This window comes from Amaranthus tricolor, chromosome 3 (genome assembly GCF_026212465.1).
Source record: "Amaranthus tricolor cultivar Red isolate AtriRed21 chromosome 3, ASM2621246v1, whole genome shotgun sequence".
NCBI lineage: Eukaryota > Viridiplantae > Streptophyta > Magnoliopsida > Caryophyllales > Amaranthaceae > Amaranthus > Amaranthus tricolor.
Window position 1 is genome coordinate 8,867,021 of NC_080049.1, and position 24,386 is coordinate 8,891,406.

The window sequence follows — 24,386 nt, forward strand, 5'->3', positions numbered from 1 at the left end:
ATCCTCAAAGATGATAAAATATATAATCACACAGACAATGTCTTATATAAAAAAAGTGTTTCAAAACCTCTAGGTCATAATTTAGATTTTAAATACTTAAAAATACTCAACTTCAAATTTTATCATTCTTTGATTAATAATCATTTTGCATTACTATTCACATGCAAGTGTCTTTTAGATATTTGATAGATCACAATTATATTGAATAATAATCAATAGTTCATATTATATAAAAAAATAACTTGATAAGGATATTGTGAACCTGCACTATTATTTAAAAACAATAATTTTTATAAATAAATAATTAAATAAACTCTGTACATTACACGGATTTTTATACTAGTAATATATAATAGTAATAATAATAACAACAGCAATAATAATAATAACAATAATATGATATTCAACACATTTAATTTTTACTTTAAATACGATTGGGTAGCTTTTAGTAATATTAATATCAAATACTTTGTGAAAATTTAAAATTTTAATGCAATCACATCAGCAATTTTTATTAGAAAAAACGACTCGAATAATTCAACATTTTACTGGTTTCCTTACAATAATTCCAATTTTCTTGATTAAACAGAATAATCCTACATATAAGGGGTGCTTGTTAAAAATGTATGAAGGTAACCTACTAACCTATCACCTAAACAAGTATACAACAAGTTATTTTGCTTACAAAATAAAAAAGAAAATACAAAATTAAATTTTTAAGTATTTGAAAAATTAAAAAAACTAAAAAAGAGAAATTAAGTAAGTTTATTGTTTGATTTTAACTTTTATTTTTTTCAAACAATTAACTTGTAAAAATGGGCCACCATTTGAACAATAATCTTTGTTAAGTGATGCTAAAATTAAAAATTTTCATAGTTGATCAAAAGTTTGGATTATTATAAAAAATTAATAGAGTCAAATTATTTTGGGTAATTTTTCTTTCTATTGTTGGGGAGTTGGGGACATATGTTAGGCCAGACAACATTTGAGGTTGTTGCAACCTGCATTTACATACAGTTTTCCGTTCACTCTAATTAAGTTTTTGAAATGTAATTAGGTTCAACTCACTTTGGCTTTTAAAATTTTTAGTTTTAATTTGGGTTGTAAAATAAAAATAAAATTTTGTTTGATTTATTTATGCTTTGTACACTCTCACTTTGCAAGAATATGGCATAAACAATAATGTAGCTTATTCACTTATTTTAGTATTGATAAAAGTTCTTACACCTAACAAGAATCAATACCCCTTCTCTTTTTAGCCTATAATAACCCAATATAAAAATATAAAAAAATAAAAAAATAAAAATAAAAAAAACAGACTTCATTTTTACTAAGCCAACATCTCACGATTAAGCTCTCATTGGTAGATCGAAGATCATTTAGAACAAGTAACAACGAATACGCCATCTATATCTGGAATAGTAATACAGCACAACCCTAGCTGTACTAATCCGAGAATTAAATGATAATGCTTTCACAGGTCCACCGAAAATATAAAAGAAAAAAAGAAAAAAAAAAAGAATTGGCTCAGTAAATTAAAATCAAGGAAACAAAAGAACAAACGAGCAAAAGTTAACTTTATGTACATCAATCAAAAATAAACTGCGTCAAGAAAAGCGTAACAAATGCTTATGTGCATATATGGCTAAAATAGCATCTTAGGTAGGATTCAGATCACGAGAAGCTTGACCATGCCATCTGCATTTCGGAAATGAATATTTGTCAATAGTACTCCATCTTCTACTTGCACACATGCTAGCACAAGCTACATAGTAGAAAATGAATCAATACTTACCTTGAAAGCAAAAACCTGGCAAGGGGGCTTATGTTGGGATCGGAAAGAAACTCTTTGCTCTGTAGCTTCTTTTTGCTATCAGAAGCAGAAATCATATTCTGATTTTGATCCAGATCTTTACTGCTTTCTGAGAAGATGTGAACCGCTAACTCCTGCAGATCTCTTAAAGAGGGATCCCTTGTACTGCAAAATTAGAATGCCTTAGAATGATGTACAAGGAACAGTTTGGATACAAAACGGTCCAACAAACTAAATAAAGCTCAGTAGTCATACCTTCCAAGTCGATGGAGCAGCCTACTGACAAAAACTTCAGAGGAACCCGGCTTTGTCCGCTCCATGTCAATAAGGGCATTTATTACACCATGAGCATACCCTTCTGAGTCATCAGCTATTACCTATCTCGTTTTGATGAAAATGATTAATGACGGTTCTCATTAATAATGATTCAAATGCCAAAAAATATTGTTTTGGTTACTTGTGAAATGGATTCATATGCATATTCTGTTAAAACAGCCAACCTTATTCTTCTGTCACATTCAGAGTAAACAGTTCTAACATTTAACTGTAGATCTATTTCAAAGAAAAGGATAGGTGTAAAAGCTAACATTTCAGTACACTTTCCAAGTGATTTCACGGTACACAGTGGCCAGTAGTAAAGCCAATCATCAAGAAACTAACAGGTGAGCAGTAAAATGAAACTTGAACAATGAAAAAAACGATATGAACTAACCTCCTTCAGCGACGGGATGAGAAGGGAAGATAATGAAGCTGATGATATCACAGTTGAAACTTTTGTATATTCCCCATCGTCACTTTGAGAATGTGACCTCAAGAAAGCTTTTTGAGCATCCAAGTAGTCATCACCCCTAAAAGAGAAGTGATCGCTCTAAGCATCCAGACACTCCAGCAACAATTAAAAGCAACAATCACCAGTCATACCTGGCAGATTCAGAATTATTGGACATTTGATCTGTTCTTCTGTTTTCTTGCATATCTTTATTCACTTTGTTCACTATTGGCCTTTCCCGACTCAAACCTTTCTTCAAACCCTTTTGCATGGCAGCCTTTGCCTAAGAAAAAACAAGATATGGCTACCCGTCAAATCTTCAAAACTGAAAATAATGCATGAGCCTTAATGAATAAATGATGCCAACCTCAGCCAAGTTAATAGCACTGTCTTCAAAAGAGGAGCTAGAACATCTTTCTGGCATCCCAAGTTTAGACTTAGGCGTTTGAGGAGATTCCGGGTCATCACGTTGCCCCCGAAGAACAATGGTGCCACTAGTAGAGGTGTCCTCAGCAGAGGTATATGTGCTGCCAGACTGCACAATGACAAAAAAATTAAATTTGCTCTCAAATTAAGTAGAGACCAAAAATGAGGTCTTTACAATCATCAATTAGAACAATTGTCATTACTGGAGTGCTATGATCATTGCGAAAAGGAGATGACTGACGCCCTCTTGGAGATCTTACAACAACAGTCCCTGATCCCATTGAAGCACCATCATCCTGTAAAATAGTACATAACCATAGTACATCTTTGCTTAGTGATCCAGGAAAACTGGGGAATAAAAAAAGAAAGGGAGGAGCAAAGGTGTCAATTTAGTAATGCAAGAAAAATAAGTAAGCAAAAAAGAGGGAGATGGGGGAGAATTGTCAAACATTGAATCCAAAATGTAAAATCATGTTTAACAGTCCCTCAGCAGGCAACTTTTAATTTTGCTTTCATTAACCTTAACATCAAAAAAAAAAAAGCAAAAAGGTAGTGTAAACTTGCAAAATCAAACTAATATTTTAAATCTATTTCAGAGTGGATCAGAGTTTCATCACACCAATTAAACACAGTCTAGATGACCAAAAAATACAACATAAAAGATACCATAGAAAGCAGACTCAATGATGTGTGGCCTAAATGATGTTTGGTCAAGGATATGCAGATCTAGAAAGGTACCAAGCTATGACAAAAACAGTTACACTAAGTCTGCCTGTGAACCCAGACTAGTAATGTAAAGAGCATAAAACAGTTACCAAGCTATGACAAAAAAAGTTACACCAAGTCTGCCTGTGAACCCAGACTAGTAATGTAAAGAGCATATAACACTTGCACTTTGTTTGGATAGAGGAAATTGGAAGGACATGAAAGGGAGGGATTTGAAGGGAATAGGGATACAATTTCCTTTGTTTGGATTACAAATTTGGATGGGAAGGATTTGAAGGAAATAGTTCCCTTAATTTTGCTGATGACCAAATCTCTCCAAAAGTGGAAAGATTTGGAAGAAAACCAAGTTTTCTCATCCTCTCCCTTCGTTTCCTTCTTAAACAAACAAGAACATCTTTTTTATTTTTCCCTCCTCTTCCTTTCCCTTCCCTCCCTTCCCCTTCTCTTATTTTCCTTTTCCTTCGGAATTCTTATCCAAGCATAGTGTCAGGGATTAGAGGAGATTTGAGTAGCTGCATTTAAACATCCATACAACTGAGGGGTGGGTACCCAACACAGCACAGTAACATTGTATAGGTAGTGTAAACATAAACCTTCCTGGCAAATGCAAAATAATCAATTTTCTTAACAAATTAATAGATCTATAGATAGTAAACAAAACCATGGCCCAAAGGACAACACAACATAGGATAATAGAGAGGTGGATAGAGAGAAAAATCATACATATTCATGAACGCTATTCTGTTTATCCTCATCTCTGGAGAATCTCCCAAGAGAAACTTCTGATGATTCATAAAGTCCGTTTCCTGATGCCGATAACCATTGATTGTCACCATCAGAAGTTTTTCTTGGACTACCTTCACTGTTCGAATTTTCTTCACGTTTAGCTCTCACAGGAGGTGGTCTCACAACACTTCGAACAGTTCCAGTGCTCTGTGATCCTCCAATACTGAAGTCCCATCCTGCATTCCTGAAAGTTTTTCCCTGAATACTGAGGCAATCTATGTCAGTCAAGAAAAATACTGAGAAAAAGTCAAGTTCATGAAAAAATTTCAGCCCACCTAGCTCGGACAGTTTCTTCTTTTCTTGGCTCTTTGGTTGCCTTAACAGTGCCAGATCCTTCAGCAAAAGCTTTGAGACCATTTCTAACAATATCAGTATCATCCTTAACTGGATACTTGGGACGTTCCCTAAACCAACAAAAAGAATTAATATTAATATAAATCCAAAACTAAACAAATACTGTACAACATAAATTAAAACAACAAGATTATATTAGCACAAAATTCACGGGGAAGAAAAATAATACTAGGGTTTAGGAACATCAAAAATGTAAACTCAGATTTACAAATAAATTAATCACCTTATTCTTTCAAGGAGCCTGGGACTTTTCCTGGCATTTCTAATAAACCTGTGTTTTAATAGGTCCTTGGCACTAGGCCTCTGAAAACAAAAGCAGAAGAACTGTGTCAGCAGTTGCTATCTAGTCCACGTTATAATATCTATCATAAACAATTGCCTGGTATTCCAGTTGAAAGCATATCCAAAATTTAGTGATTAAAAGGGAACTTGCCTCTGCGGGAACTTTCCGCAAACAGAAAGAAACAAATTCTTTCATGGGACGAGAAAAATGTTCATCCAGCTGCATGTTAGAAACAAAAAAGCAAGCTTAATAAGCCATATATCGTACTCTCCGAAATTAATGCAAACAAATTATCAAATAAATAGATGTTCCCTAAACACAAAAATTCTACTCCCTTATCCAATCACCCCAAAAAAAATCTACACCCTAGTGAAAACCTAACATTTAAAGATAAGGGACTTGTAAAACATCAATATGAGTATGAATCTATTCTTATCAAACGCAACTAAAAACAGACACATATTTCAATTTTCAACTTTTTATCTTATACGCTTTATTCCAAAATGTTTTAAAAATTGAAGGGCGAGAGATTGGAAAGGAGTAATTATAGGTCAAAAACTAAATTGCGTTTAATATATTCAAAAGTGAACAAGAACTAGGTGACCTGAGGTGAATTCTCCCGAGGTATTATAAAAAGAACTCTCATGGGGTGGAGGTCAGCAAGGGGAGGCTCTCCTTTTGCCATTTCAATTGCAGTAATGCCCAGAGACCATATATCTGCCTGCAATTAAATATGTCCAAAAATGTGTAAGGCAGATGGCAAATCATTGATGAGAAGCAAAATCTAAGGAATTGATGAAGAACAAGAGGCACCGTGTATATACATCATGATCAAAGGTACAATTAGCAAAGAAGTCAATATATAAAGTAAAATTAACCTTGTGATGTTACCTTCTCATTGTAGCCTTCTGAATTCTGAATCACCTCTGGAGCCATCCAGAACGGTGTTCCAACAAAAGTCTGCCAATAACAAAAACATTTGGATAAGGTTTTATCCATAAATACAACATGAAAAAACAAAAACCAATTTGCATCCACAACATAGTGAAAAAATACGGCTTCCGTCACTGTCAATAACAGTCACAGTAAAATCAAAAACCTCATCGAGAAAGAGTCCTGCGGCTTCTTTTTGCACTATAGCCACAAGTAATCTACAAAACATAGACCCTAAAATACACATGCTGGTTTGAACCACACGCTACCAAGAGAAAACTGAAGGATGGTTTCAAGCATGATCAACCGAGTAATTGAAAGCATTCAACAATTTTGAATTCTTATAGCATAAACTTTGAAGGAACCATTTGAGTCCTTAAAAGTCATTCAACATCCACATCCTACAAAAGCTACTTGTAAATAACCTACAGGATACAATATATGGTTTCAGCAAATGAATATTTAGTTTTATCATTTTTCATCAAGAACTGCAATGAAACATACCAGCAGTTGTACCTAAGAGATACACACCACAAAGATGAGAAGTTTGTTGGATGACGAATGAAACCAACAATGCAAGAGAAAAGCTACAAGTTAGGAGTTGGTTATGGTATCCAGAACACTGACGTACCTTAGAGTTGCTATAATATTTGATGATCCATAAATAATAATCCCAGAACTTGCCAATATTGGCATATCTTTATCAGTATAATATCAAAATTAAAAATGAAAGTTTGACAATTATGAGCTCTCTGGAAAGACAGCTTCCAACCAATACATTTATCAAGACAATTAAAAGTTTCCAGCCAAGGTAATCATAATTGCTTGAAGTGTGATAGCTAATTGGCTATCTTATTAGGTGCATTACTAGTTGTTTAGATTCCAGAAACCCTTTCAACCAGCAGTCCAAACACACTTGTGTTTTCTTGTATATCCTCTATAAAATGACATCAACTAAAAGGATGGTAGTGGCAAAAAGAAAGATGGAGCATATAATTTGTATATCCTCTATAATAACCTGCACTATAAATAAAGTTTAATTTGTGCATAACATAAAACATAAAAATTGAAAATATGCAGCACAAACATTGCTTTAGTATTATTTACATGAAGGATGAAGCATGTAATTTGTATATCCTCTAGAAATTGCTTATATAGTCTTGTCTTGTAGATCTCAATACTTGATCAATTTGAGTCTTTTTCAAAAGAACGATTCTTTATTAAGATTTTAAAGACAAAATTAGTTTTGTAAATTCTGGAGAATATTGCTTGGCAAATGGCAAGATATATGGCTTTCAGATAAAGTATTTATGTGGAATTTTGCAAAGTGCTTTTATATCAATATCAAGTAATATTCCAAAAACTTCTCCGGCATATTTATGTTACCAGATAATGATACAATAATGACAATGTCAGAGCCTTAATCCAAAAAGATAGGTGTTGGCTATATAAACCAAAACATATGTTCTAATGGTTGTACACATGGATTCTCTTTCTCATTTCAATTCGATTTTCTACCATTCCGTCCTCTAAATTTAAACTTTTCATATCATTTTCTACTACACAAATCCAACTACTCCCTTCATCCCATGATCACATTTACACTTGTGCTTTTTATGAACTCTGGTACATATCTTTGAGCTTATTATCTTAAATTATCTACAATCAAAAAATTAAAATACTATGAATTCCATCGTTTGGAAGTTAAAACAAGGAACAAGAAAGGTGATCTGAGCTAAAGCCATTTTAGGTGAGAGTAGAGCCGAAAAGAAAGCAACTAGAATCACATGAATGAGAATACAAAATTAGTGAATAGCAAACCATGCTCCACTATGTATACTACCTTTCTCCGTGATATTGTCTTTGTCAACTGAGCAGATACACCAAAATCTGCAACCTAGAGAAAGACAAAAAATACGTAAGAAAAGAAATAATTTAAAGACACCGACACTCTTGAGTAAACACAACAACGCCATTGAATAATTATATATCCAAGTGAGAGTTTAATACCTTGACATCACCATTCTCGGTCAACAAAATATTTGCCGCTGCCAAAATACGATGGAATGGTTACAATATATAGCAAGGAAAATATATACAATGCCTGGACCCCAACTAGTAATAGTAAATTCCAGTTTCTATGGATTGCGCATAGATTAATTTTGTATAGGAAAGGTTTAAAGAAAAACATACAGAAAATGTAATCACAAGCCTTGATCAAAGATTGGTTTATGCAGCACTAACCTTTGATATCTCGGTGGATTTTTCCTTCGGCATGAAGATAATCAACAGCATGTAGTAAGTCACGTAAGATGCAGGCTATTGATATTTCATCAAGAGGTGGACCTGACTGCAGCTGCAGAGGCGTGAAGAAATTAGCAACCAAATAAAAGAACGCATCCAGTAGGAAGATGATGTCTTAAACCAAACAACAAAAAAGAGAATCCAAAATACTCAAATAGAAATAATGACTTCTGGTTGTATTTGCAAAAGAGGAATACATAAGCATTTTCATTTGATCCAACAAAGAGCAATAATATAAAGCCAAGTGCATGGTGAATCACAAACTCATCAATCCAATAACAAACAATTACTAGACTGTATAAGTTTGCTGTCCACTATCAACCTTGACTGGTTCCAATGTTCCAAATCAGATTTGAGCAAAAAAATGATAACGAAAACAAATAAAACAAAGAATGTAAATTGTGCTCAGATGAAGACAGTATCCTTAAGTGTGCTTAACATATGCCTGAAATTCAGCAACACATGGCACAGAGGACAATAATTTCACCGGTGCCATGTGGTTTTAATTTCAAAATACACGGAAACCAGTTAAACACAATTATTAATCTTTTTAAAGCTTTTATGGGTTGCAAGGGGCAAACTGTCAACCCTAGTATTCCCATAATAAAAAAAAATGGCAGTATCTAAATTCTAAAATGAGGCATTACTACAAAAAAGCAGCAATCCTTATAGCTCATACTCATCCATGCCATTATTACAAGAATATTACATTAAAAGCTATTTCAATGATGACTTATATTGTACAAATGGATAGTACCATAGTAAGCTGCTAGACAAAGTAATAATCTTGCTTACATTTTACTTTTTCCAAATACCCTTGCTAGTTGGGATGGACAGTACATGATTTTGTTCGAAAACAATCTTAGAACACTTTCTTTATGAGGATATATGCACTTCTTTGCTAGAGCATGCACCGTCATCTTCATCTTAAGCCTAGGATGAAGCCTAAAGTGTAAGCACTTTAATGTTGTTTAGCATTCAAACACACAGGATTTATTTACTGACACAGTAACATTCAATCATAGACCCAAGAATGGATTAGTTTTCAAATGGATCATGTCTGTAACTCATTGTTTGAGCTCAAAATATTGATCTAATTAAATACTCGAACAAAGATTAGCACCATCTGAATACCGCACAATCAACTGTGTCCAGACAGCAAGAACAAGTCACAAGCAGAATTAGACTTCGTAAACAATATATTTTTCTCTTTAGTGGCAGCACTCGCTTGGATGCACACACGCATACACAGACAAACGCTAGGGCAGTCTGTTCAACAACACTCCATACAACATGTCATTATCCCAGTGTCATAAAGTGACTCCCACCTAGGTGGTATTTGGAGGGCAAACATACACAACATCACCCTTATTACCGATAACAAAGAGGTTTTTTCCAATTGACACTTGGTAGGGGCAATCTGTTCGAAGTCAGAAAATTTTGCTCTCCAACATACCATATATATGTCCTAGATCTTCAATATTTTTCCGCTATTACTGGTGTTTGCAGTCGTGCAATCATTCTATTAGTGTACATCCACTATTACCAGTCATTTCAAGAATAGAAACAAGAAAGGATTTTTTTTAATATATATATATATATATATATATATATATATATATATATATATATATATATATATATATATATATATATACAGGAGGAAGTAGATCTGCTTCACAGAAATATTCACAAATTTGGAGTAATTCTTCATTAGCTCATTATTTAGGCTGACAATGAATGCCCATAGATCAAGCAATTCAATACAATTGACAACATTGGCTTTAACAACACTGCATAGAACTTAACAATTGAACCAACATATACATAATTATGCACTTCATAGAATGTTCAACATGGACAGTGCAAGGCTGCAAGCCAACAATAACATTGAAACAGAAAAGCAGGTAATATGACACAAGATATGGAGATCTGTAACGTACTAGATCAGCGACAGAGCCACCAGCCATATATTCCATAATAATCCATAATTTTGTTTCGTGGAGATAAGAACCATAATACTCAGTGATATATTGTGAGCGACATTGTGATAGAACTGAAATTTCCTGTTAAGAAAAAAATTCTAATAAGATAACTGAAATCAATTGTTTCAAATATTGTATAGTTATCACATTTTAAGCATCTGCCAAGATATACCTTTTGAATGTCCTCAATATCATCCTCACTGAAAATCATCAAATAAACAAGGGAAAAGAGACTGAATCAATTATATGAATCATATAACTTTTAAGTAACAAGTTTGAAAAGTAGCATTAAGCATTGACTCATTGTACATGGAAAGCAAGAAACAACAGCAACATGGCATAGCAATTGTGTAGCAATAGAGCAAAACATATTGTCCTCGTCAGCCTTTTTCACCATTGCGATTTGATTAGTATATAAAAAAGCAAAGAAGATACTGTCAAGAGAAAAGGAAAAAGTTCAAAGAGCTATATGTTGTGCAAATTAGTATCAAAAGCAAGAATTCAGTAGTTAATCCAACATAGGGACCCAATCTTCATAAATAGAGTTTTGCATTCCTCCTGATGACCCAGCAGGCAAAAAGCAACTTTCTTGAACAACGGTGAAGCTTTCCAACAGACAGGCCTAAACAAGCCTAAGAATTTTTGAAAATCGTACCATTAACAGACCAACATTCTTTTCTGTAGAAAAATACCCGATTCCCAAAATTTCGCAAAAATGTCAATATACACATAGTTTAAGAGTCAGACATTTAATTTATAAAGTATAAAAAAGTATAATGTTGTCAGATGGAACAAATGAGTGATAACATTTTTCATGTACTAACAGTGAGATATAATACGAATGATATTTATATCCCAAGTATAGAAACATAATCAAGTGCCACAGCAAGACAAAAGATTGGTAAATAAACAATGACGAGAGAAGTAAAGAGTGCACTTTCAAGCATCTCCTATGATGGAACCCTTCATTTTATCAGCATCGAAAAGTAGCAACCAGACAAGTGGCATCATCTTCTCTTTTAGGAGAATTTGTATTATCTTTGTATCTCCTTATATAGAAAGCACAACCATGCAATTATCTAACTAGTGTATTCAATCCACAAATTATGTTATACACTATATACCTCATAAATATTTTTAATAGCCTCATGAAATATGGTGTCCAAATATTAATTTTGTTTGTTGTCATTAAATTTATGATCTATAAAAAAAAGTATTTCATACTTAATTGTAACCTAATCACTCTCGTTTGCATTATGAGTTTGTTCTTCCCCCCCCCCCCCCCCCCACAACAAATTAAAGGATTTTCCCAACAACTTTCAAATCTAGTCTTAATAAAAGGGGATACATTTCATCCTCTTTTCCACATAAAGAAAATTTTAAGGCAAGACCATAGTCCAAAAATAAGGTCGCATCGCATCAGTCGCATTTTAAAAGTTTTCAGAAAAAGCGAACCGAAAATTTTCCACATAGTAAAGGCGTAAAAAATCAGTGTTTTAGGTCGTAACAAGGGATAACTTATGCTTTTCACAAATATTTAGACATTACGATAACATTATTCCAATTATCGTGATCACATTTGCACTACAAACAAGATTGTCTTTCTCCTCTTTGCTTTGATTAAGGAATATGTACTTGGATCAATGTTACACGAAACGAAATTCAATCCGATATGAGAAACAGAAATGAAAACAAAAAACAAAAATTTTTTGAGTTTCGAAAACGTAGAAAACAATTTCATGTTACAATATTAGAGAGTTAAACAAATATTCTTCAATCCCTTGTCAAATTTTTATTTAAAAAAAGGGCCTTAAGCGAAGGGAAGAAGGACGAAGAAGAAAAGAATGGAAAGTTTGAAATTTTAAATACTAAATGGATACGGCAATCTCGGTAAGTTTTCTTTACTCTTTGTGTCTTCTACTTATTATTTCTCCTCCCCTTCTCTTCTTCTCTTAATTTTTACTTATCAAGTTTGGATGGTTAAAAAGTCTCCAATGACAGCAAGACTAAAATGCTACCACCATTTTTCGGATTCACGTTCCAAACACATTCGATATGAACAATTCGAACAAAAACCGATGAGGGGTTTCGCATTTTTCACTTCAATGATACTAATGCTTGGGGAAGACATTCTTTCAATTATTAGGCCAAAGATGAGATAGTTAACCTTCCCCCTCTTACGTGACCTTCACTATATAATGTTATTAAGATTTAAATTCTATGGGTCCTACTCCTAACATTCAAATATTTTGGAATTTGGAAAAGTTGAGTAAATTTGGAGAACCGAGACTCTAGTTGATTGACCTTAGCAAGTAGACCTTTTGTAGTCGACGTTTCATTTTCTCTTCAAAAAGCCCTAAAACAATTTGCAATTTTCATACAACTTAAACAAAGGATGCAAATATCAAGTTCTTAAGGGCAAGCTATAACTCATAAACCTTACAAATTTTAGTTGTTTTTATATGAAAGGTCGAAAATACAATTACTATTACTACAACAAATAATATTTCTTATATCCATGTAAAAAAAAATCACGCAGTGATTTGATGAGTACCTATAGGGATTGGAACGATGGTGAAAGTTTAAGAGGCTACTTATACACGTTTATGACAACGAATTTAAACCAAAAGCTCCATATCCATCTTTAGGATAGAAGCCTTCGCATTGTTGACTAATTGACTTCGCTATAAAAAATCTTAATTGCCAAACAAGCCGGAGTAAACATACTACTATCAAGCAATTCCCTTTTATTAAGCCTCCAACACTAAGCAAGAAAATTTTTATTCAGCTAGTCTCTTGAGAAACCGTCTCTTTGAGAGACGTATCTCAAGCCCAATCCATTAAAGATTAATGTCTACTTACCGTATTCTTAATACCTACTCACATTATCCTTAATGCTTAGTTACAGTATCCTTAATGCCTACTTTCAATATCTTAAATGTCTACCTACATCATTCTTAATGCCTACTAACAATATTTTAAAATATATATAATGGGCCGACCCAATTAGAAATAGTCTCTCAAAGAGACCGTCTCTCACAAGAATTTGTGATTGTTATTTGGAGTTGTACCTATCCTCTTCTCTAAGGATCCATTCGCTCATTCGAAATTTCCTTTTGTAGAACTCTACAACATCACATTACCCTGAGGCCATAAAAACGGCTCCATCCTAGCAAAAGTAAGGGAGCTCACAGATAATAAGGATAAGAACGGAGAGAATCGCTTTAGGTGCGTTGGGCATGTGCAACGACAAGAGTCAGCGACATTTAATGAAAGACAGAAAATTAAAATTTGAAAATTTTGAAACGAGTGCAAGAAACTGTAGATGCCCTAGAGGCCAAGAGTGGAAATTGATATGAAGAATCTAGAATTACACATTCAGATGGTAAAAAATCGAAATTAATGGAAAAAGAGAATTCATGTAGACGACCACCGAAACTAATTTACAGATTCATAATTAAATAAAGGTTGACGTCATATCTTATATGATTATCAAGTATATGATGGCTTTCCAACTTAATAAACATATACTTCCGTAATCATAAAAGACCACCACTATCAATCCTGGTATGATTGATTCAAGACCAACAACAAATAAAAATAGACCAATAAGACCAAAAAAACCATACCAAATTTAGAATAAGTGTATTTTGACCTAAAACTTCATCCTTATAATTCAAAAGTATTGAAGAGATGAAAAAAAAGAAAGTTTTATGATGAATTTCCTTTTGAGTCCAAATGACTTCCTTCATATTATCATTAGAAAAATTGCAAGCAACCACAAAATATTGGATAGATTATTACAAAAGTATCAAAATGAAATATATCATTATACTAGGCCTTCACAAGACAAAGAGGCAACTGTTGCGCCAACAAAGCCAACATTAATTTACGATATTTGAAAATAACCAAAGCAACACAATTTACCTATCACAATGCAGCACACTGTCTCAGGCTAAATAATGAAAGGGAACATCTAGATATACAACAATGATATATAACTTTCTATTAAAACAAGTGGGGTTAATGAAGACTCACGATTCCTCCAAGTCAATAACCTTTATAGCAACTACTTTGTTAAGCTCCTTGTCAAAGCTACAAAATAATGAAGCAAGAGATGACACATAGTTAACAAAAATGAAAAGATGAGTTTACAACCTTAAAACACTACTAAGTTGCATCATACAAACACTTAAACAATGCCTATCATAAATTTGCCAGCATAAATGGTAACCGGAAACGTCAGCAACTGCCTTTCACAGTGCAGACCAAAATGGAAATTGTGAGTCAAAGACTCAAAATTCATCCATTTTATAAATTAACATCACAAATATGGGAAACAAATTAAAAAGCTTCAACATTAAACTCTAAGGGGGTGTTTGGCATGTGAGATTTGAGGAAGAGAATGGGACTTTGTCTCAAAAAAATATCCAAGTCCTTGTTTGTGTAAAGGGAATGGGAATAGGACATAGGACTAAAAATGGTTAAAGTCCCCAAGAAAAATGTCTTCGGGGGATGGGTAATTTGGTTGAGACTTCCATTTTTATCTTCTTCTTCCAAGTCTCTCACATGCCAAACAAGGGATGGGTCTTTTTTATCTTCAAAGTCTCATCTTAAAAGTCTCATCCTAAAGTCTCACAAGTCCTATTCCCTTGTGCCAACCCCTAATTTCTTTGTATTCAGGACTTAGGCCATAGTGCAAAACAAGGTTGCATTGCATAGCATCGGCTGATCGGTAAAGATTTTTAAATACTGAACCAATATTTACCGTATCATAAAGGAGTGAAAAAAATGTGTTCCGCATCACCGTGTTATTACCGCGATCGCAACATTACCACATTTTTGCACTATGATTTGGTTGTGACAGACTTTACCAAGCAGTTTTGACTCATAATGCCAGAGTCCTTTTCATTACTCAACATCAGAAACGATACAATGAGAAGTAGAAACTAAAACTTTTAGAAAAATGGCACTTAAAAGTTCATAAACAATTCTAAATTAACCAAATTGCAACTAGAATTAGAGGCTTTTTGGCAGAGCATATAATGTTTAACCGATTAAAAATAAGAGTTTCATACCCTTTATACACATCACCAAATGAACCTCGTCCAATCAGCTCCAAATCGCTAAATCTTGATCCAGCAGCTTCAATAAACGCTGCCACATCCGCCATTTTCAAAAAAAACTCTAAATCCTCTGGAAATACACCAGCAATCACCTTAAATCCTTTTATCAAACATCCTCACAATCATCACATTCATCACCACAAACATCCATTTAACCCTATCGCGATCCACAACACTCCTAAATCCACAAAAATCACACAATGTACTCTTCTCCAACACTCAAATCTGCAAATTATAAAGCCAGAAAAAACTCAAACAAAGAACAATGCGTAAAGACTGGAGATCCTTTTAAATCCAAAAAATAAATGCGACATATCAACAAACAAACAAGAAATAAGATAACATAATAATTAAGTAACTTATATTTTAGAATGAAATTGAAAAGGAAAGCTGAACAATAAGCCGTGTAATTCAAAGAAGTATCTAGGGTTTCGGACTTTTCAAAGGCGAATATAAGGAAATCAAAATGAAGCTTCGTACCTGAATGAATGATAGAGAGATGAATAGCGAGAGAAGAGAGTTGATCAATGGCGATCGATGGAAGAGAAATCAAGTAGGTTAATGAACAAGTGTGGAGGAAGATGGAAAAGAAGCCATGGAAATGAATGATATTTCTCTCTCCTGGGAGAATGAAGCTGGCAAATGTAATACAGGATGAAACTGAACGTCGTCTCTATTTTAAATTTTATTTTTATTTTTATTTTTACTTCAACTTTCTTTAGAGTGGAAGTACGTTTTTTCCCGGTTTAAGAGCTGTAGATGGTAAATGACGTAGACAGTTGTTTTTTATACGGGTTAAAACAGATAATAAAAGGCAAAAAGCTAATGCATAAAATTATCTGGACGTAAATTCAATTTTTAATATATTTTAGATTTAGATTTATCATTCTATAGCTAATATAATTATTACCTATATAATTTTATTTTTTAAGATATATTCTAATTTTCACCAAGAAATTGATTTATATCTTTATTACTATGCGGCATGCACTCTAAAAGTATACATTGGATAAATTCTTTTACAAGAATATATTTAGGATTAAATTGAAGTAGTAAAACAAATGTCAATTTGAAAAGGAAAAATAAATTAACATAGATTTAGTTTAATTCAATTAAAATTAAAAAAATTGTAAATATATCAAATAAAAAGTGACTTTTTGTGAATACTACTTAGAACATTTTTTATCCAAAAGTATTGTGAACATCAATTTTATTATCAAAAGGTACCTAACATCGTTTTTTCATCCAAAATATCGTTAATATCATGTAAACCACGTGTTTCGTAATTCTTTGTTTTAAAGCAATTCCCTTTTGCACCGTTCATCCGATTGAATAGCGTTTCAATTGGTTTTTGGATTTTTTTTGGGGGAATTTCTATCAAATCACAGTTAGTTTCACTGATATTACATATAATTCAATTGTATAAAATTCTTTTAATTCTGAAAAATCCTCCATTACTTTCGCAACTATAACTTTTTTCATATTTTGCGTTATGTGAAAGATATTCACAACGAGAATCTAGAAAAAATAAAGAGAAAATTGATGTACATGCCAAATACTAAACAAAGGATAAATTATTACTAGAAACAAGATAAATTATGCTGGATATCTAAAGATCACGAAGACATAAAATTATGTTCTCTTTGCCAGTAGATTTGACACTATTATATTAGATTACTAAAGAGAGATAAATTATTGAACAAATTTGAAAATCAAGTAAAAATTCACAAGTTAGGGTTTTAATCAAACAATAGGTGAGTTCAACATGATACAACTAATAGACATTAGATGGAAAACGTTATTAGATGCCTTTTTGACAATGGAAATAGATTTTCTAGTAATTTTTGACAAAACAAATAAATACTTTCTAACAAAAAAGTCATTTTATTATGTACTTTTGACAAATTTTAATTAAATTTAGTGCAATTACGTAAAGAAAAATTAATGAAACATATTTTGAATGCGCATAAAATTCTATCATCAATATCTCAACATGGACGAACATTGAATTTATTAGGATATTTCAAAACCTTTACATAAATGGTAACTAAAATCAACATTGAGAGGTCTTGTGATGCATACACCCTTCAAGACGCACAAACTTACACTTAACTCAATATGCAACACTTCCTTTTGTAATGTGAGAGCTTTTGAGAAAAAAAATTAGAGGCAACGAGTCTCGTCTCCAATATATCAGAACATACTTCGGAAATAATTCTTCGAAAACATATTATTAACAACTTTGTGCATCAGTGAAGGTGACAACTATTAGAACTCTACATATGACAACTAATTTTCAAGAAAACTACTGTCAAAATCAGGAGTTTGAATAGTTGAAGCATTTATATACACAAGCATGTCTGATGAGATGAAGCAAATCTCCAAGACTAACCATTTGGAAGTCCTTATCTCACTCTCCCATTCGAAAGTTGCTTGGCAGGAGTGAGCTTGCGAAAAGAAGCGTGTAACATCATAACTGTACACAAACGTACAAAAACCGATTAGCTTACTAGGAAACGAAAAATGAGCTAGATTCTATAAAAGATCACACAAAAGCACTACGTGAACATTAGACAAACATTACCTGTGTAACCAACGCCGAGAGTGAAAAAGACAGCCATCTGAACATTAGACCACAACAGGATGACTGCAACTGCTGCAAATATGAAAATGTGTTTGGAAACGATTAGTATCAGCTCACCAAAAGTACGATTTGCAGAAGAAGAAAAATATCATTCAAAATGGTACATAACGCCTCATAAAGCATTTTTATAGTGAAATACAAGCAATTACTCCCTCCTTCCCATTCATTTTTTATCAATTGACATTTTGATATGTCCCACTTATTTTCCATCATTTCTATTTTTCGACAATGGCCAAGCACTTTCTTTAGTCTCATCTAGACATTTTAACTCTCTTTTAATTTCATTTACACAATTCATTCTCTCTCGTCATTTGTTACTAAAACCCCTTCTTTCTCTTTGCTTCAATTCTAACCGGACAGAGAGAGTAGTAGTCATGGACTCATGGATTCAGTTGTATTAGTCCATATTCAATAAAAGCTTCAAAATATTCAGGAGTTTTGACTTGAAAGTTTTAGTAACATGTAATTCTCAACTTATTACTAGCTTGCTCCCAATTATACTCTACAGAGCCAGAGAATCTTGTGAAAAAAAAGCGATTGTAAACTTGTCTGGCCAAAAAGAAAGTGATTCTAACATTTTCTAGATTCTGACCTAAACCAAACTTCTTGATTGTTATGTGTGTGTGTATTTGGTGGTTTCTTTGGAGAGGGGAGTCTTGAATTTAAGGATGGCAATGGGTCGGACTCGGCTCGGATTGTACATACTCCGACTTTGCTCCGGATAATAGTCGGACTTTTTTTTTCAGTCCACCTCCACTCGGAGTCAGATTATGCATACTTCAAGTTTGCCCCGACTCGGACTATCGAACCTCCAATGGAGTCGGATGCGGAGTCGGATTTTTATCATACTTTATCATTGTGATATTGTACTAATGATTTTAAAGCATACAAAATTAACAAAATATATTTTTCAAATACGATTTAACAAAAAAATATGTACTTTAAATTCAAGTTTAACAAGAAAAATAGTCCTACTACAATTTAACAAAATTTCTCGCATTTTGATTTAGCGTATTTTATTTTTCTTGATCTGATTTGTAATATTTTGATTGATTAATCTAAATAAAAATACCAAGTAGTTTTTCAAAATCAAAAATTACAATTAGTATGAGATAGAGCTTGAATTAGTCACATCTAGAGTTTTAAAAAAAACAAAATATTGGGTAAAAGTCAAATTCAAAGTCGGATTTCCTTCAGGGTCGGAGTTTCGGATTTTTAATAAGGTCTAACTCCAGTCCGTCTCTAACTCGGACTCGGATCGTAAAGTCGGAGTCAGAGTCGGATAACTTTTCCTCTGACTCGAATCGGAGTATTTTCGTCGGACTAGGGTCGAATTCGGACTGAATTGCCATCCCTACTTGAATTAGATTGAAGGGAATAGAACTAATTAGACACACAATTTCTAATTGAACCTAGACTCTTCATATTAACCCAAGAAACACATGTCGCATCCATGGCCCTAGGTAAGACACTTCCAAACTTCATTTTGCACCAAAGATATGAAAGTCATTAAATAAACTAGTCGATTTTGAAAAGACAAAAGTTCTCAGGTCCATGTAACATAATAAGAATAAAACTAAACTACTCAAGTCATGGCATTGCTGACATTAAGAAGTCATTCAAATGCTCCATAGACACTGCAAGGGTGATTTTGAAACATTTGATAACCAACAAAAACAAAACAAGTTCAGCTAAATAGATAACAACTTCATTTCCGTTTCTGTAGCAATAAAAGAATAGCCATTATAAACAACTGTTAAAAGATATTCAAGCAGTAAATCACTACTATGAATCACAAAGGTGGTGCGCCATCTGCGATGAATTGGGGAAAACAACCTAATACCATCACGTAAGAGTTTCAAAAAAGACAAGGTCGACTACCCTAGAAATTCTGCTAGAGAAAGGTAGTGCGTCAGATCCCAGAGGTTTTTAGATTTGGTGAATAAGAAGCAATAAGCGGGAGAAAGGCATGCTAATGATGGTAGTTTCTTTTCTAACTTGTTTGGGAGAGATTAAGCCTCTTGAAGGTTTTGAAGTGAAATATCTATAACCATTTTCTTGAGCTAGAATCTATCAGACCTTTCCTCTTTCTCTTTCTCTCTCTTAATTCCTCCTTGTTCTTCTCTAGATTCTTTTCTTTTCTCCTTTTTCTTTAATTCATAACACCCTCCAAAGATAAATTCCACCCTGCCAATAAATGTGATTTTCAATGTATAGTCGACCTTTTTTTAAGAAAACGTTGATGCCAATAATCTGAAGCAGTAAACAAACCCAGATAAATCAAACCAACCTGACCCAATAGTGCCAAAACATATTGTGCCAAATTCTATACTTATTTTTTTGTCCCCCTCCCATTCCATCCCCCTTTTTAATGTCTTCTAGCCCTCTGGTAATTGATACTATAATCAGTCAGAACCTCAAAATCCAAAACCAATGAACAATTTGTCAGTCAAACTCACCCTCCTTCCTGATACCTCCTTTCTCTATCCTACAAATTGTGTTATGAGAAGATACTTTAATCAAAGAACCAAAAGGAAATAAGGTTATAATTCGAGAACGAAAGTGTAGGTTCATGGACTCAAGGTTTTCAATATGGAGACAAGCAGGCTGGTGGATTTGAGGGTTATGGTGATGGGGAGGAAATCGTGATGTGATTAGTTGTCGTGGTAGAGGTGAAGAAAGCATGGGGTCATGGTAAAATGGGGATGCCAGAATTTATTGTGCCTATGGTGAAAAATGAGAGGTGCGCAGTTAGATTTGGTGGTCATGGAGGGTGGAGGTTCTAGCTCAAGCAATGTGCGGCAAGTCATCAAAAGTGGGTTGGTAGGGTCATAGCAGATTCAAGTGATGATAGAGGATCCTAGTCATAGTGCGAAGTATCGGCCGCATCATCACATTACAAGGCAATGAAAACCACAAAGTCATCCAAATTGACAATGTAAGGACTGTCATTTGTTTACCGCAACAGCAACCACATCCAAGACTTTGCACCAAGCTCCTTGTTGTAGTAAGGATCGGAAGAAGAGAGAATTGAGGGTGACAAATGGGGAAAGGCTAGGTTGCCACTATGGAGGAGCTCGTGGGGTTCCTTAAGGTGAGAAAGATGGAAAAAGTTAAAAGAAAGATGATCAGGGTTGGAAGTTAAAAAATCATACAGATACTGAGGGTTATACATGCAACAATCATTGGTCCGATGTAATTTAGAGGTTCTCATTCACCCAGGCGGGAAACGGAAAACTAAGATAATATTGTTTTGTAAAGGATACCCTATTAATTGGAATAATTCAGAACTATTTAGTGGAGTAGTAAATATTTTGACTGAACCTTTTTGTTCAAAAAATAAAGACAGCTTCAGAATCATATATTACAAAATACTCCTGTTTGGCATTCATTAAATACTTCAGTCACATCCATCATAAAACTCAACAAAGTACAATTCATCTTAAGAGGGAAAAACCATCTAAAACTACAAATGTATATCATCAACAAGGCAAAAGCTTCAGCATCTATATAAGCCTGCTAATAATCAGATTAAGTCTGAAATTCTGAATCAATCACAATCAATAGGATGCCATAGCATAACAACTAAAATTCTACTTTATCACTAAACAAATTAGTTCAGAAAGCAAAAAAGTTTACCGGAATTTCAGTTGTTAGAAAAGAGTGAAAGACATTGAATGCTAGCTGCAGATACTAAGTGAGTTGGGAAAATGATGTGTTGTGTACAAAAATTGCAATCCAACATGAGCAAATTTATCATAGAATACTCACCACATTGAGCAATGCGGATTAGAACTTCCCGAAGGGGAGAAAACCTATTAAGTGCCCATCTATCATCACAAAACTTGAACACTTCCCATATTGCTAAACAAGACAGCAAACCAAGCAAAGCAAGCGGCAGCTGATACCTAACCAAAAAAGCAAACATAAGAGTTCAGCAACTCTAAACAAAATTCCTTTTTCAACGTGGCCAAATACAAAAACATATGTATTAAAAAGCAGAGTTTGAAATCTAATAGACCAGTTACATTATTCACTGGATATGGGCCGTAGCCCGTATGGCATACTTATCACAAAATAACTAGTGTCATGAGCTTGATAACCTTAACTTCACTGAATAAAAAATTACATTAATCATTCAAAGTAAGCTAATGTTACTGATGCACTTTATGGTGTTGGAACCATAATACAAATATGTGGTAACGGCCATGGTTGTGATAACGGACAAGGTGATGTGGTAACGGGGATGATGCGGTTGTTGTACTGCCAAATATCGGCCTAAACCATGAAATATTGCTTGGAACGGCCTAAAATGCGGTTTTTTACACCTTTGCGCAGCGCTGCAGCGGGTAAACGGCTTGGTAAATTTGGAAAACTTTACAATATGGTCGATAAGGTATGATGTGGATTTGTTTTTGCATTATGGTTGGAACACTTGGCTATACAAAACAACGGATTTCATTCTTGAGAACAACAAAACATTAAAAGCTCCAGCCACAACAAGAAAAGACAGCAACCACATTACATCGTCCCAATGCCTCTAAAGCTCAAGCCAAAGCAGGGCAAGGAGTGTGGATGTACACAGCCAGGAGAATATAAGTCCCGGACCTGCCTAGGACACACCTACCATTTGACTAAATAACACTATTTATATTCAATTATGTACATATTACACAGTCCAACGGTAGCCGAGTTGGTTGAGCACACGTGCACGTGTGTAGAGGTGAGTGTTCGAACCACCCGAATACTTAGCATTTTGGATTCACCATTGTACACAACCTTACTTTTGCAAGAACAAAAAGTTGTTTCAAATAACCACAAGGTTTAATAACCAAAAAGGCAATACAGATTAAATTACAGATTTTGATTTATTTAGTCATTTTTCAACCCCACAAAATTTTGAAACAAAACACATCTGTATTCAATCCCCATTTTGCTGCTTTCCTCCAATAATCACTAAATTATACCACAGTACACTATCCCAGCTGCCCAAAAATTGAGCTAATTTAACATTATAGGAACCCAATTAAAATTAACCCAATTAGAAAAAGTAATAAAAAAAAAAAAAAGCAATAGCACACAGATATAAAACCAATTAAAAAAAAAAGAAAACAACATACAAGGAACAAGCGAAGAATAGAATAAGAAGAGTAGCATAATTCCTGGCAAAACGCTTAACATTCTCATGAACACGCATCCTTGCTTGGTTCGGCGAAGACGGAAACGAGTAAGAATCAAAACAACCCAGAAACCCAGAATTGGTCCAAGAAGGAGAATTAATATGAGAGAAATCAGAAGAGGTAAGTTTAGCAAAAGGGTTAAGAGTAAGAAGAGAAAAAATGGTGGCTAAAGAAGAAAGAAGGGACATAATAAGGCCATAAGCAATTGATGTAATAGTTGTAGTTGGAGTTCTTCGGGCTGGATTTGATGGTAATGTTGTGGTTGCGGTGGAAGTTGTGGTGGTTGACGGCGGAGTAGGTGGAGAAGAGTTGAGGTTGTGGAGTTGAGTAGTACGGTGGTCGAGGATTTCCAGGTAACCGGAATCGCGAAGCCATGACTCGAATGCTTGCTCTGGTACGCTTAGAGATAATGGGTTTGTTGAGAATGCCATTGGTTTAGTTTTAGGGAATTTTCTTACCGGGGAAAGTAGTTTTATATAAGTATTGTAGCTCTTTGTGGAAACCGGAGAGTCGAACCTAAAGATAGTCAACGGTATAGGGCACGGCGTAACTATAACAATAGTTTAGCAAGTTTAATATATTTTTTTTTAAGTTATAGTCACCAAAATATCAAAGCTAATAGGTTCAGGTTAAAAATTGAAACTTTAACCACTTAACCTAAAATTTCGACTATCAAAATGGTCGGAATTTTATGTTTTGACTTGAACCTGTAAACTTTAATACTTTGGTGTCCATAATTCGCAAAAAATAAACATTAAAGTTGTAATTTGCAAAAATGTTATAAACTTTAGCTGTAATTGGCAAATTCATATGGCACTAAAAAATATTAAAATTTTAAGATTTTATAAATTTGTGCGACTTGACTTCGGGCAAGTTGCACATTTTGTACAACTTTACCTAAGTGCAGTTGCACATTTTGTGCGATTTAACTAAGGTCTAATAGTCTAACTGCACATATTGTGCACTCAACTTAGGTCTAGTTGCACATTTTATACAACTTGATCTTTTTATTTTTGATTTGTTTATTTTTACGAAATTAATCGTCACAAAATTTAGA

General features: G+C 33.8%; 2 protein-coding genes across 2 annotated transcripts; both read right to left on the reverse strand.

Moving 5' to 3' along the window:
* Positions 1 to 1,535: 1,535 nt before the first annotated feature.
* Positions 1,536 to 16,264, reverse strand: LOC130809450 (uncharacterized). Its single transcript, XM_057675239.1, has 21 exons — positions 15,986 to 16,264; positions 15,458 to 15,730; positions 14,418 to 14,474; positions 10,552 to 10,579; positions 10,338 to 10,460; positions 8,335 to 8,446; positions 8,101 to 8,138; positions 7,934 to 7,987; positions 6,049 to 6,117; positions 5,762 to 5,878; positions 5,308 to 5,376; positions 5,098 to 5,177; positions 4,796 to 4,924; positions 4,458 to 4,725; positions 3,212 to 3,304; positions 2,950 to 3,117; positions 2,735 to 2,865; positions 2,526 to 2,661; positions 2,069 to 2,190; positions 1,796 to 1,978; positions 1,536 to 1,698 (listed from the first exon to the last, which is right to left on the reverse strand). The coding sequence occupies exons 2-21, from the start codon at positions 15,550 to 15,552 to the stop codon at positions 1,659 to 1,661; spliced, it is 2,112 nt and encodes a 703-aa protein (XP_057531222.1). The 5' UTR covers positions 15,553 to 15,730; positions 15,986 to 16,264; the 3' UTR covers positions 1,536 to 1,658.
* A 1,404-nt stretch (positions 16,265 to 17,668) lies between these two features.
* Positions 17,669 to 23,909, reverse strand: LOC130809459 (PRA1 family protein H). Its single transcript, XM_057675253.1, has 4 exons — positions 23,270 to 23,909; positions 21,921 to 22,057; positions 18,090 to 18,161; positions 17,669 to 17,981 (listed from the first exon to the last, which is right to left on the reverse strand). The coding sequence occupies exons 1-4, from the start codon at positions 23,758 to 23,760 to the stop codon at positions 17,911 to 17,913; spliced, it is 771 nt and encodes a 256-aa protein (XP_057531236.1). The 5' UTR covers positions 23,761 to 23,909; the 3' UTR covers positions 17,669 to 17,910.
* Between the last annotated feature and the right edge of the window lie 477 nt (positions 23,910 to 24,386).

Coding starts and splice junctions, on each gene's coding strand:
- LOC130809450 (XM_057675239.1), bottom strand. CDS start 15,552: ATGGCGGATGTGGCAGCGTTTATTGAAGCTGCTGGATCAAGATTTAGC. Junction 3,118..3,211: donor GCAATGATCATAGCACTCCA/GTAATGACAATT, acceptor GTCATTGTGCAG/TCTGGCAGCACATATACCTC. Junction 2,866..2,949: donor GTGCTATTAACTTGGCTGAG/GTTGGCATCATT, acceptor GTTTTTTCTTAG/GCAAAGGCTGCCATGCAAAA.
- LOC130809459 (XM_057675253.1), bottom strand. CDS start 23,760: ATGGCATTCTCAACAAACCCATTATCTCTAAGCGTACCAGAGCAAGCA. Junction 22,058..23,269: donor CTATTCTTCGCTTGTTCCTT/GTATGTTGTTTT, acceptor TTTTTTGGTTAG/GTATCAGCTGCCGCTTGCTT. Junction 18,162..21,920: donor AATCCGCATTGCTCAATGTG/GTGAGTATTCTA, acceptor TCATATTTGCAG/CAGTTGCAGTCATCCTGTTG.